This window comes from Hippocampus zosterae, chromosome 14 (genome assembly GCF_025434085.1).
Source record: "Hippocampus zosterae strain Florida chromosome 14, ASM2543408v3, whole genome shotgun sequence".
Classification (NCBI taxonomy): domain Eukaryota; kingdom Metazoa; phylum Chordata; class Actinopteri; order Syngnathiformes; family Syngnathidae; genus Hippocampus; species Hippocampus zosterae.
This window is the reverse complement of record NC_067464.1, coordinates 4,414,984-4,427,593: the sequence shown is the minus strand read 5'-3', so window position 1 is coordinate 4,427,593 and position 12,610 is coordinate 4,414,984. Positions and strand designations below refer to the sequence as shown.

Here is a 12,610-nt window from a genome sequence, read left to right as displayed (position 1 = left end):
CCTTGGGCCCTGAATTGGCAATTCTAACTTTCACCATGAATAATAGAACTCCCTGATTCTCGCCATTAAAAATAAGGTCCTTTAAAGGGGGAACAAGGAAAGAGAGGTCTGTGCGGCCAGGTCTGTAAATGACAAATCACGCAAATGATTTTTAAAAGTGACGTCATTTGTCTTAAACGACGTGACGTTGCTGATAGCCGCTCCTCCTATTTCAACGAATATTATTGGCGTTACGGATATATTCAATGAAAATTCCACCCATTGACAAAGACTACATTGTTAATATAGATCATTGTTATACGCCATTCGACGCCGAGAGCTACACTTCTCTTTTAAATCTTAAGATTTGCTATATATGTGAATGCAAAATTTTGCCATCACATTTCCTACATTTTCTTCGCCATTAAACGCACCAATGACCATATATAGACGCGGCCAAGTGAGAACGACGAGTCCTTCCGGGTCCCGCGGGGAAAAAAAAGGCAAACAAACAAGAACTCTACCATGGCAACCGCCACAAACTTTGCTTTCGTGCTGCTTGTTGCGCTATTAAACGTGTCTTTAGCAGACAAGTTAAAATACAAAGCGGCCACCAAACCAGTGAGATTATTCACCGAGGAGGAACTCCGGCGGTACGACGGCAGTCGCGTACGTAGTACTTAAGTGACCATTCGGGATAGGAAAATTTATGGCGGCTAAAATGTATGTCACTGTCACAGGAAGGAGAGTCCATTTACATGGCGATAAAAGGGGTGGTGTTTGACGTCACCGAAGGAAAAGGTGCGGAAAAGTCCACAATGAAACACTCAAGTCTTTGTCACGCACCTGTCCAATGAAACACATCATTGTCTTTTTCTTTCTAAAGGGGTAGTTGGCGAAACATAAATAAATACGTAAAAATCTGTATTCATACATGTCGACTGGTATTTTTTCTCGGTGACTCACAATTAGGCACTCCAATGCCATTTTGAATGGCCTTGTTTGAGAATCATGTGCTGGTTTCTGAGGGCTGTGACTTTGGCCTGAGACATGGTGTGTGTGTGTGTGTGGGGGGGGGGGGGGGGTATGTTAACACTTGTTAATTAATTAAAACTATTAATTTTCCACACTTTTTACGTACCGGAACAGTACTACTGATATAGAGACGTTAAAAATAACCCCCTAAAATCATTTGTATGAAATTGACAAAGATGAAAACGAAGGACGTTTTTTTTTTTTATTGTAGTTCATTTTAGTTTTATAAACATCAATTGTAGTTCCAATTAGTTAACCTTTTTTCAAACCACTCTTGTTTTCATTTTATTTGGTTAACAATTTTTTTAAATTAAATTTTTCTTTCAATTTTTCGTTAGCTATATCATGGCCGTAAAGCAGAATTGAGACAGCAGAACTAAGGCAGAAAAAAAGCATGTCTTTTCTCTCGTTTCAGAGTTTTACGGCAAAAACGGGCCCTATAACGCTCTGGTGGGTAAGGACTCCACTCGAGCCGTGGCCAAAATGTCGCTCAAGGAAGAAGACCTGACGTCGGATATTGTGAGTATTGCACAACTTGACCGCAACCGTTTCCCTCATTGTCCAGGTTCAATTACCTCCGCCAAGGAGATTTTAATCAAACGTTTGCAGGATTCACGCCGATATACCCGCACAATACCACATCGGAGCGAGGCTAAAATATGATCCCACCCGTTTTCATCTTTTTCACGACAGTCGGGCCTAACGGCGGAGGAGCTGCGGTCCCTGGAGAGCATCTTCGAGGGCACGTACAAATCCAAGTACCCCATCGTGGGCTATACGGCCGCACGCATCCTCAACCAGGACGGGAGTCCCAACGAGGACTTCAAGCCCGAGGACCAGCCGCACTTTCACATCAAAGATGAGTTTTGACCTCATCTGTTCTTTTTCTACTTGAATTTAGCATTGTTAGGTTGTTGCTTTGTGAGCCGTTACTCTCATGTTATGAAACATGACGTTTAAAACAAATGACTGACTGATTTCTATTGAATAAACACACTTCTGAATCCTTTGTTTTCAAATATTCATTCATTCCACCCCATCAGAAGTCCAACACAACATCGGCTGAAATGTTTCTGATTATCTCGTTGGAAAAGCTTCAGCATCTACAATCAGCGCGTTGGCTTTACGTGCCGCGGCACCGATCGAAGGTCACCCTCCGGCCCGTGTTTTTGGGCGGATGTCTGTTTCGCGTTTGCGCGATAGTAACCAAGTCAAAAGGCGCTACGTCACAGGCCCCAGCGGTTCAAAGGCTACACGCCCTGCCCTCTTACAAATCGAACTAACCAGCCAGCCACAGCCCAGCCTTCTTCTTCTTTAGCAGGTGGACGCTCCGCTGCTTCCTCAGTCCTCCTGGGAAACACCCGACTTCCTCCTTCTACTACCGGACGACCATCACCACCGCCGAGATGCCCAAAACGGTAAGAACGGTGAACAAATGATTTTTTTTTTTTTTTTGCTATGATTGATTCGGAGAAGTTCCTTTCCTTCTTGGCTTTTTTTTTTTTCTTTTTTACTCATTAACCACAAGTACAACCTGACCGGTTGCAACACACAAGCGAACTATCGAGAATTTGCGAGTGTTCAAATACGTCTTCTTACTCGTCTGTTGACCTTGAGAAAAATTAAGCTTGCCCAGCATTGGTTGGTGTAACAAGACGCCAATACCGTGCAGTACGTTAGATATATATTCGCTACGACGCTCCAAGGAGAAAGTCTTGCCTCGAGAGGTCACGGTGACGTCGAGTCATGAGTCACGTCGCAGGAATTTCTCGCCTTCATGGATGAAATGTCACTTCAAGATGGATTATGTATTTTTTTAAAAATCTTTTTTTGTCTTGCTGTTTGGAATGATTAGCTCGGAGGAATTTTAAGGTCCAGATATAAGCTAAGGTGACTGACGCTGATGCAAAGAGTTCCACTTTTTGTTGCCCAACTTCCACTGGGTTTATCTTTATGACAGCCCGGGGCGTGCAGTAACGTCAGTTCATAAAATCATTGCGCAAGCGAATCCGGGGTGCAAGGAGTTCAGGGGATGGGGGGGGGTCACACGCCCGTTTCTCGTTCTGGTTATTTGTTACCCTTATTGACGAGAAAATCCCGTCACTTTGTGGCACAAGTAAAAGCGTAAGAGAGAGAGAGAAAAAAAAAAGATGAACATTCGAGCCGGCGACTTGTTGTTAGCGACTGCTGTGCTATTTTTCGCCTGGTGACCGCAGTCCAAAGTCTAATGAGATAGTGAGCAATTATGGCTTATGAACAATCCACTTCCACATTAAAAGGCAATTATTTACACCGCTTTCCATTCCGAATAATCAATATGGCCGCTCGGGTCCATCGCATGAGTTTGGGGAAGGTGTCTGTTCTTAATATAGATGACAGGAAGCACGTATCAAAAGAGGAGCGTGACGAGAGTGTCGCCGCGTCACGTGACTGAGCGACCTTTCCCCCGCAGGTCAACGTTCGCGTCACCACCATGGATGCTGAGCTGGAGTTTTCCTTCCACCCCAATACGACTGGGAAGCAGCTCTTTGACCAGGTCAGAGGTCGACTATAAAATGTTTATCCATCAAATTGCCGCAAAAAAAAAAAAATTAATTAGGAATGATAGACATTAGGAGTAACATCCCAAAAATGTACATCCATGGCAATGTTTTATGGAAAAAAAAAGTATTTTCTGAAGCTACGATGCCGTTTTCTGGGGATCGAATGGCCAAGTGTCACCAATTGGTTTTTTTTTTTCCGTCGTGTATATTCTTGTAAATGCTCAGCATTTTGTCCGAATACTTTCGGGTGCAACCCTAATCACCATTAAGTGATCGTCCAAAGCCCGAATGTTTGTAAATTGATTTGAGTATTGTGATAATCTTATTTATGCTGTCAAGTTTGAGATGATTTATTTATCGGACAAAATATCACTTCGGTTAGCACGTGGGCTTCACAGTGCAGAGGTACCGGGTTCGATTCCAGCTCCGGCCTCCCTGTGTGGAGTTTGCATGTTCTCCCTGGGCCTGCGTGGCTTTTCTCCGGGTGCTCCGGTTTCCTCCCACATTCCAAAAACGTGCGTGGCAGGCTGATTGAACACTCTAAATTGTCCCTAGGTGTGAGTGTGAGCGTGGATGGTTGTTCGTTTCTGTGTGCCCTGCGATTGGCTGGCAACCGATTCAGGGTGTCCCCCGCCTACTGCCCGAAGACAGCTGGGATAGGCTCCAGCACCCCCCGCGACCCTAGTGAGGACCAAGCGGCTCGGAAGATGAATGAATGAATGAATGAAAATATCACTTCCAGAATGTATATTTAAAAAAACAAAGCAAAGGCAGTGATCTCCCGCCATAGTGGGAAACATTTAACATTATACTCCACACAATATAGTTCAACGTTCTCATTATGATTTAAAAAAAAAAAAAGTAATTTATTATTCTACTCAGACAGGAATATGATCAAGAAACGCATTACTTCCAAATGCAAGTAACTAGTTATATGAAATAGATTACGTTTTGGAAGTAACTTGCCCAATCATGAATGCAATCATGAATCAGCGACTCGTTCGTCCAATCAGAACAAAAAAATGGTCTTTTGCGGTTAAATTAATCTTTAAATTAATCCAGTCTTTTTCCTTTTCGGGATTATCCCCAAAAATGGATAGGATTTATTATGACTGTTGTTAAAAGCTTAAACTATATCTGTGGTAAGAATAGTAGAGGGCTCAGAAGTTGTCAAGATTTATTCGTGTTCATATTTGATTTATTTATTCTTTTTAGGTGGCCAGGACAATCGGACTGCGCGAGATTTGGTACTTTGGGCTCCAGTTTGTCGATGGAAAAGGTTTACTCACCTGGCTCAACATTGAGAAAAAGGTTCTTTTGTCTATTTATTATTACTTTGGGGTCAAATTCGACACATTTTGAAACGAGATTTTTGGAAAAAGTCATCGTTTGACAAGAGAGAGACAACAAAAGCAAAAATAAAAAAATGTAAAAAAAATGTTTGGTTACCTTCTCAGGTGATGTCGCAGGACGTGCGCAAAGAGACCCCGCTGCAGTTCAAGCTGCGCGTCAAGTACTACCCGGAGGACGTGGCCGAGGAGCTGATCCAGGACGTGACGCGCCGGCTCTTCTACCTGCAGGTCAAGGAAGACATCCTCAACGAGGACGTCTATTGTCCGCCCGAGTCAGCCGTCCTCCTCGCCTCCTACGCCATCCAGGCCAAGTATGGCGAGTACAAGAAGTCGGTGCACCACCCGGGCTACATGTCCTCGGAGCGTCTCTTGTCGCGCAGGTTAGCGAACGCATCTGAAGACTTTACGAACATGAGTACAGCAATGCTAACCTGCTGACTTCTTTAGAGTCCTGGAACAACATAGCTTGTCCAAGGACCAATGGGAGGACAAGATACAGGTCTGGCACGAGGAGCACAGATGCATGCTCAAGTAGGTTCACTCGAAGACCGCCGCCAAGTTCCAGTCTGCTACATCCGCTTGTGTGCAAGGTCCTGTCGTGTAAATAATCCACTTCAGTATCCGGTGTCAAAGCAATCACGTTCTCATGTAGTTAAAAGAATCAATCTTTTGTGTCGTCAAAGCGATCGCACACTCCTGTAATTCTGGTGGAGTCAAAATTCGCTCTTGTCGAAGCGACGGCTCCCCGGTGGAGTCGAAACAATTACAGTCATACCTCGACTTGTGAAATTAACTGGTTGCGGAAGAAATGTCTGAATTAGAAAAGTTTGTAAGTAGAGACTCGTTTTCCATGTAAATGCCCTAATTCGTTCCAAGCCCCGCCCAAAATTCGGACATAAATGTTCCCGAAAGCATAAAAATGCATCAAAATATGTAACAAATACAAGTTACAATTAGATTATTGCGCAATAAATGAGCATTGTGCATAATGTAAAAAAAAAACAAAGAGTAAAGAATAAAAATGATGGTTATTTAACTTTTAACTGCTTTTAACTCTTTAGTCCATGTTCTCTTCAAAAGCGGTTTTTGCCTGGCGCTTTGTCAAGAACTGATCCAAGGATGTTTGCTTTGGTCGGCTTTTAACATTCATTCATTCATCTTCCGAGCCGCTTGATCCTCACTAGGGTCGCGGGGGGTGCTGGAGCCTATCCCAGCCGTCTCTGGGCAGTAGGCGGGGGACACCCTGAATCGGTTGCCAACCAATCGCAGGGCACACAGAGACGAACAACCATCCGCGCTCACACTCACACCTAGGGACAATTTAGAGTGTTCAATCAGCCTGCCATGCATATTTTTGGAATGTGGGAGGAAACCGGAGCACCCGGAGAAAACCCACGCAGGCCCGGGGGGAACACGCAAACTCCACACAGGTAGGCCGGAACTGGAATCGAACCCGGTACCTCTGCACTGTGAAGCCGACATGCTAACCACTGGACTACCGGGCCGCCCAATAACCCCAATCTTTCATTCATCTTCCGAGCCGCTTGATCCTCACTAGGGTCGCGGGGGGTGCTGGAGCCTATCCCAGCCGTCTTCGGGCAGTAGGCGGGGGACACCCTGAATCGGTTGCCAGCCAATCGCAGGGCACACATAGACGAACAACCTCTCTGTGCTCACACTCACACCTAGGGACAATTTAGAGTGTTCAATCAGCCTGCCATGCATATTTTTGGAATGTGGGAGGAAACCGGAGCACCCGGAGAAAACCCACGCAGGCCCGGGGAGAACACGCAAACTCCACACAGGGAGGCCGGAGCTGGAATCGAACCCGGTACCTCTGCACTGTGAAGCCGACGTGCTAACCACTGGACTACCGGGCCGCCCCGGCTTTCAACAATCCTTCGAAAATGTCCAAGGCAAACATCAGCATAGCGAGCGATCGTCGGACCGGTGAACACTTTTTCCGGGTGATTCGCATTCGCATAAAATTATCAGAACGCCTCATGGCTTGAGGACGCTGCATCGACAAATATCCATCTATCGACACACATCGACTCAAACGGTCGAGGTTCCTCTTAGCCAATGGGATGTCAGGATGATACTCGGGACTAGCCAACGGCAGAGCAGCTAGAAGTATGTTGCGTTCAGGAAAATCATACTGTATTTTTACCCTTTGAACCACACCTGAAGTGCAACAAATCATGTCATTGTTTTGCAACAGGGCGGCCCGGTAGTCCAGTGGTTAGCACGTCGGCTTCACAGTGCAGAGGTACCGGGTTCGGTTCCAGCTCCGGCCTCCCTGTGTGGAGTTAGTACGTTCTCCCCGGGCTGGCGTGGGTTTTCTCCGGGTGCTCCGGTTTCCTCCCACATTCCAAAAACACGCGTGGCAGGCTGATTGGACACTCTAAATTGTCCCTAGGTGTGAGTGTGAGTGCGGATGGTTGTTCGTTTGTGTGCCCTGCGATTGGCTGGCAACCGATTCAGGGTGTCCCCCGCCTACTGCCCGAAGACAGCTGGGATAGGCTCCAGCACCCCCCCCCCCCCCGCGACCCTAGTGAGGATCAAGCGGCTCGGAAGATGAATGAATGAATGAATGTTTTGCAACACAGTGAACATTTCTTGCATGCCATGCAGGGACGAGGCCATAATCGAGTACCTGAAGATCGCCCAAGACCTGGAGATGTACGGCGTCAACTACTTTGAGATCAAGAACAAGAAGAGCACCGACTTGTGGTTGGGCGTGGACGCGCTGGGCCTCAACATCTACGAGAAGGAGGACAAGTGAGTTTTTGTTGTTGTGCGTTGACATGCTGACACATACACAGAAAGACCGACACGCCGTCATCGCTCGTCGGGTTGTCGACCTCGTCCTGCTGACTGCATTCATTTGGCGAGGTCGTTGAACTCTTACGTGTGGTTTGACACAACCTGCAAAGTTGTGAATGCCTGACCGAAAACTCCACAAAGTGTCGTTGCTGGAAATGTAATTTTGCATAAGAGGATAACAACTAACAGACTGCTTTATGAATGATCGCAACAATTTCATCTGTCACCATGTCCATTTGTACTTTTACCACGGGGGCGGGGGGGGTGAGTAGTAGAACAAGTTATGAATTCAGGGAGAAAAAAATATATATATCGAGCCGTTATATGGTTACTCATTTTTTTTTCATTCATTCAGGATGACTCCGAAAATCGGATTTCCCTGGAGTGAAATCAGGAATATTTCCTTTAACGATAAAAAGTTTATCATCAAGCCCATCGACAAGAAATCCCCTGTAAGTACTCGACTCTGGGAAAAACACCAAACACTACACTCATCATACTTAAGACAAAGGTACATTCGGAAAGTGGTAATTTGGGGGGGGGGGCGTCAAAGACACAGCGACACATGGACATGGGCAAGGAACTGCTTGGCTAGCACCAAAGGTGTCAACGTAATCTGTCAAGAACATTCATTCATTCATTCATTCATTCATCTTCCGAGCCGCTTGATCCTCACTAGGGTCGCGGGGGGTGCTGGAGCCTATCCCAGCTGTCTTCGGGCAGTAGGCGGGGGACACCCTGAATCGGTTGCCAGCCAATCGCAGGGCACACAGAAACGAACAACCATCCGCACTCACACTCACACCTAGGGACAATTTCGAGTGTTCAATCAGCCTGCCACGCATGTTTTTGGAATGTGGGAGGAAACCGGAGCACCCGGAGAAAACCCACGGCAGCCCGGGGAGAACATGCAAACTCCACACAGGGAGGCCGGAGCTGGAATCGAACCCGGTACCTCCGCACTGTGAAGCTGACGTGCTAACCACTGGACTACCGGGCCTTGTCCGGTAGTACCGGGCCTGTCAAGAACAAAAAAAGCCATTAGACTGGAAAACCATCAAAAAGACACGACCTCACGAATCAACACAGGCGGGTATTGTACACAAGGGCAATGTTGTCGCTTTTTGTTCCCCCCCTTCAAGGACTTCATCTTCTACGCGCCGCGGCTGCGCGTCAACAAGCGCATACTGCAGCTGTGCATGGGCAACCACGAACTGTACATGCGACGCCGCAAGCCCGACACCATCGAGGTGCAGCAGATGAAAGCCCAGGCCAAGGAGGAGCGGCTCCAGAAGAAGATGGAGCGCGACCAGCTGGAGAGCGAGAAGAAGCGCAGGGAGGCCATCGAACTCGAGAAGGAGCAGATGGAACGGGAGAAGCGCGAGCTCATGTCCAAGCTCCAGCAGTACGAGGAGACCACCAAGAGAGCCGAGAGGGGTGAGCCTCCATTCCCGTATTTTTCGCGCGATAAGGCGCATCTAAAAGTATTCAGTTTTTCCTCAAAAGCCAAGGGCGCGCCTTATAATCCGATGCGCCTTCTATATGGTCCAATATTCTGATTTATTGGATGTAGTATTTGAAATGTTCTGTCGAGCGCTTTGTTACAGCTGCTGCGATTGTGAAAGCGCAATATAAATAAAGCTGCATTGTCTTGTATTCCGTTTAGCGTCGCTCCATCTAGTGGATGCATAACGCAACTGCAGCCACTATTGCAGCTTCTATTTTACGCGCTTTGTAATGCGGTGCGCCATATAAGTGCCAGATCGTGCAGAGGAAAATACGGGTATACATTTTGTCGATTCATCGATGAATCGGATTTGAAAAAAAAGCATGTCTACATTTCTATTCATTTCTTCCAAGAGAAAAATTCATCGATGATTCGTTTACTGGTTTGGTCCGTAACATGTCAGAATTAGTTGATGGTCAACATGATGATCGCTGCTCACGCTTAATGCGACTGGTACACACAAATATTTGGAAGGCTTTGAGAACACATAACCTGCTACCGCCCTGCAGAGCTCCAGCAGCAGCTGGACCGGGCTATCCGGCTGGAGGAGGAACGGAGGAAAGCGGAGCAGGAGGCGGCCCGCCTGGAAGCCGAAAGGATGGAGGCCATCATCGCCAAGGAGGAACTGACCAGGCAGGCTGAGGACCAGATAAAGAGCCAGGAGCATCTGGTGAGGTCCCAGTAGATCCCATGTCTCTTTGTGTTGCGTTCAACCGGCGGTGCGAGATGTTCCTGTGTCTGTTTTGCCAAGGCCACGGAGCTGGCAGAGTACAGCGCCAAAATCCTGCTGCTGGAGGAGGCCAAGAGGGTGAAGGAGGAGGAGGCGGAAACGTGGCACTGCAAGGTGAGCTTCCGACAGCGGTGGCAAGTACAAAAAACGTCTTTACCTTACTTGGAGCTGAATGAAGTTGAATTTGTTTTTCAACTTCCCAAACACTTTGACTTGTGAGTTTTAGTGAAGACACAAAATTCCACCAAACGAGTGTGATGTCAACATAAGCCAGGAACTCATGAATCACATTGCGGCTTTATCACTTCAACTGTTCATGTTTCAAACGAGGCGGATGAATACCCGTCCAGCCATTTTCCGATCCGCTTAATCCTCACAAAAGGTGCTGGAGCCTATCCCAACCGCCTTTGGGGTGTAGGCAGGGGACACCCTGAACCGGTTGTCAGCCAATCACAGGGCACACAAAGACAAACAACCATCCGCACTCACAGCTTGGGACAATTTAGGAGTGTTCTATCATCCTGCCATGCACGTTTTTAGAACGTGGGAGGAAACCGGAATACCCGGAGAAAACCCACGCAGGCCCATAATACCCACATGCAAGCGTATTACGAGCGGGACTGCAAAATTCTACACACAAAGAAAACATTTTAAATGCTTAAAAAGAAAGTCTTCGATGTAGCGGGAGGGCGGCCCGCTAGTCCAGTGGTTAGCACGTCGGCTTCACAGTGCAGAGGCACCGGGTTCGATTCCAGCTCCGGCCTCCCTGTGTGGAGTTTGCATGTTCTCCCCGGGCCTGCGTGGGTTTTCTCCGGGTGCTCCGGTTTCCTCCCACATTCCAAAAATATGCATGGCAGGCTGGTTGAACACTCTAAAATTGTCCCTAGGTGTGAGTGTGAGTGCGAATGGTTGTTCGTTTCTGTGTGCCCTGCCCTCGGCTGGCAACCGATTCAGGGTGTCCCCCGCCTACTGCCCGGAGACGGCTGCGATGGGCTCCAGCACCCCCCGTGGCCCTAGTGAGGATCAAGCGGTTAGGAAGATGAATGAATGAATGAATGAATGAATGAATGAATGTAGCGGGGCACAAACGATGACATAATTTAGCAGGGGGCAGCAACAGGGTGGGGCTCCAAGTCATCCACGAGTGGCTTTTGGAAGTCAAGGTGGCCCCTCGAGACCAAGTTCCTTCTTCCTCAGGCTAAAGAGGTGGAGGAGAATCTGGTGAAAACTCAGGAGGAGCTGCGCAGCGTGATGACCAGCTCGACCCCGGCGGCCGTCGCCGCCTCCTCGTCCTCCTCGGACAGCGAGAGCGACCACGAGCACAGCGAGGAGAACAGCACCTACAGCGCCGAGCTGCACTCGCAGGGCATCAACGACCACCGCCGCGAGGAGGACAGGCTCACCGAGGCCGAGAAGAACCAACGCCTGCAGGCCAAGCTCAGGGTGAGCCCCGCAGTGCCTTCGCAGCACGGACTCCACATTGGGGGTTCAAAATAGCTTTTCAAAAGAGGTTCAGGCAAAGGAGAGGGTCTCAAATTAAGGTTGGGTTTCATGTTAACGTTTCAGAGCAGGGTTATGGGTTCAAGTTAGGATTTCAACCTGAAGTTAGGATTTATAGAGCGTTTCAAGATAGGATAACGGTCATGGATTAGGGTTTCAAGACAGGATTTTTGAGGTTTCAAAGTCGGGTTTCAAGTTAGGGTTACGGTTTCAAGATGGGGGTAGGGTTTCATTTTTGGGTTTGAAGCCAGTTTTAGATTTGCAAAGGGTTAGGGTTCTGAATAAGGTTTTGAAAATAATGGTTATAGTTTCATATTAGACTTTCGAGCCAAATTTTAAAGTTTCAAAATTGGGTTTTAAGATGGGGTAATAGTTTTGAGGGACGGTTTCAAGCTACAGCAAGGAGCTACAAATTCAGGTTTAAAGTTTCAAAACGGGGGTTTAGGGTTTTGAATTTTACTTTGAAGGAATTTGAATGAGGTTCTCAAGATTAGGATTAGAGTTCCAAATGATTGTTTTATGGCTGGGTTAGGGTTTCAAATTACGGTTTCAAAGATGTGGAATGATTTTCAAATTCAGGCTTTGAGATAAGGTTTTCAGGGTTTCATATTAGCGTTGAAGTTATTTAAATTAGCATTTGAAAATGGAGCGTGATGCCTTGAATGACCTGCCCCCTCACTCCCCCGGTCAGGCGCTGAGCTCAGAGCTGGAGGAGTCTCGCGACCACAACAAGAAGACGGCCAGCGACCTGCTGCACGCCGAGAACGTGAGGGCCGGCCGAGACAAGTACAAGACGCTCAGGCAGATCCGCATGGGCAACACCAAGCAGAGGATCGACGAATTTGAGGCCTTGTAACGCCAAAACCCACCCAAGCACTCAAAACGGCCGTACTGTACAGTGCACACACTTGTGAGCGCGTGTGTGTCTTGAAAGTAAATCTAAATCTTATTTTATTTTTCTTATTACGTTGGCCTAACAGCTTAATTTTTCAATCTCCTCACATTTGAATTAAAAGTTATTCCAACTTGTTTTGTTTGTCGTCGCTTTTGTTATCGGAGTACAAACATGGACTGCTCATTTGAAACCTTACTATGAAACCCTATACATGGCTGGAAACACGACTTTAAAACCCTGACC

General features: G+C 47.2%; 2 protein-coding genes across 3 annotated transcripts; both read left to right on the top strand.

Annotated features, from left to right (window-relative positions):
- The first annotated feature begins 97 nt into the window (after positions 1 to 97).
- nenf (neudesin neurotrophic factor) lies at positions 98 to 2,020 on the top strand. The gene is made up of 4 exons (XM_052085316.1): positions 98 to 648; positions 720 to 780; positions 1,430 to 1,533; positions 1,708 to 2,020. Exons 1-4 carry the CDS (start codon positions 505 to 507, stop codon positions 1,882 to 1,884), a joined length of 486 nt encoding a protein of 161 aa, XP_051941276.1. The 5' UTR covers positions 98 to 504; the 3' UTR covers positions 1,885 to 2,020.
- A 148-nt stretch (positions 2,021 to 2,168) lies between these two features.
- On the top strand, positions 2,169 to 12,504 carry LOC127614158 (ezrin-like). 2 transcript variants are annotated; one of them, XM_052085314.1, is made up of 12 exons: positions 2,169 to 2,432; positions 3,467 to 3,550; positions 4,773 to 4,868; positions 5,015 to 5,289; positions 5,357 to 5,440; positions 7,544 to 7,690; positions 8,091 to 8,187; positions 8,878 to 9,172; positions 9,752 to 9,912; positions 9,994 to 10,086; positions 11,170 to 11,415; positions 12,164 to 12,504. In XM_052085314.1, exons 1-12 carry the CDS (start codon positions 2,421 to 2,423, stop codon positions 12,326 to 12,328), a joined length of 1,755 nt encoding a protein of 584 aa, XP_051941274.1. In that variant the 5' UTR covers positions 2,169 to 2,420; the 3' UTR covers positions 12,329 to 12,504. The 2 variants fall into 2 exon arrangements, with proteins under 2 accessions (XP_051941274.1, XP_051941275.1); XM_052085315.1 differs by lacking the exons at positions 2,169 to 2,432; positions 4,773 to 4,868; positions 5,015 to 5,289 and having other exon boundaries at positions 3,492 to 3,550.
- The last annotated feature ends 106 nt before the right edge of the window (positions 12,505 to 12,610 follow it).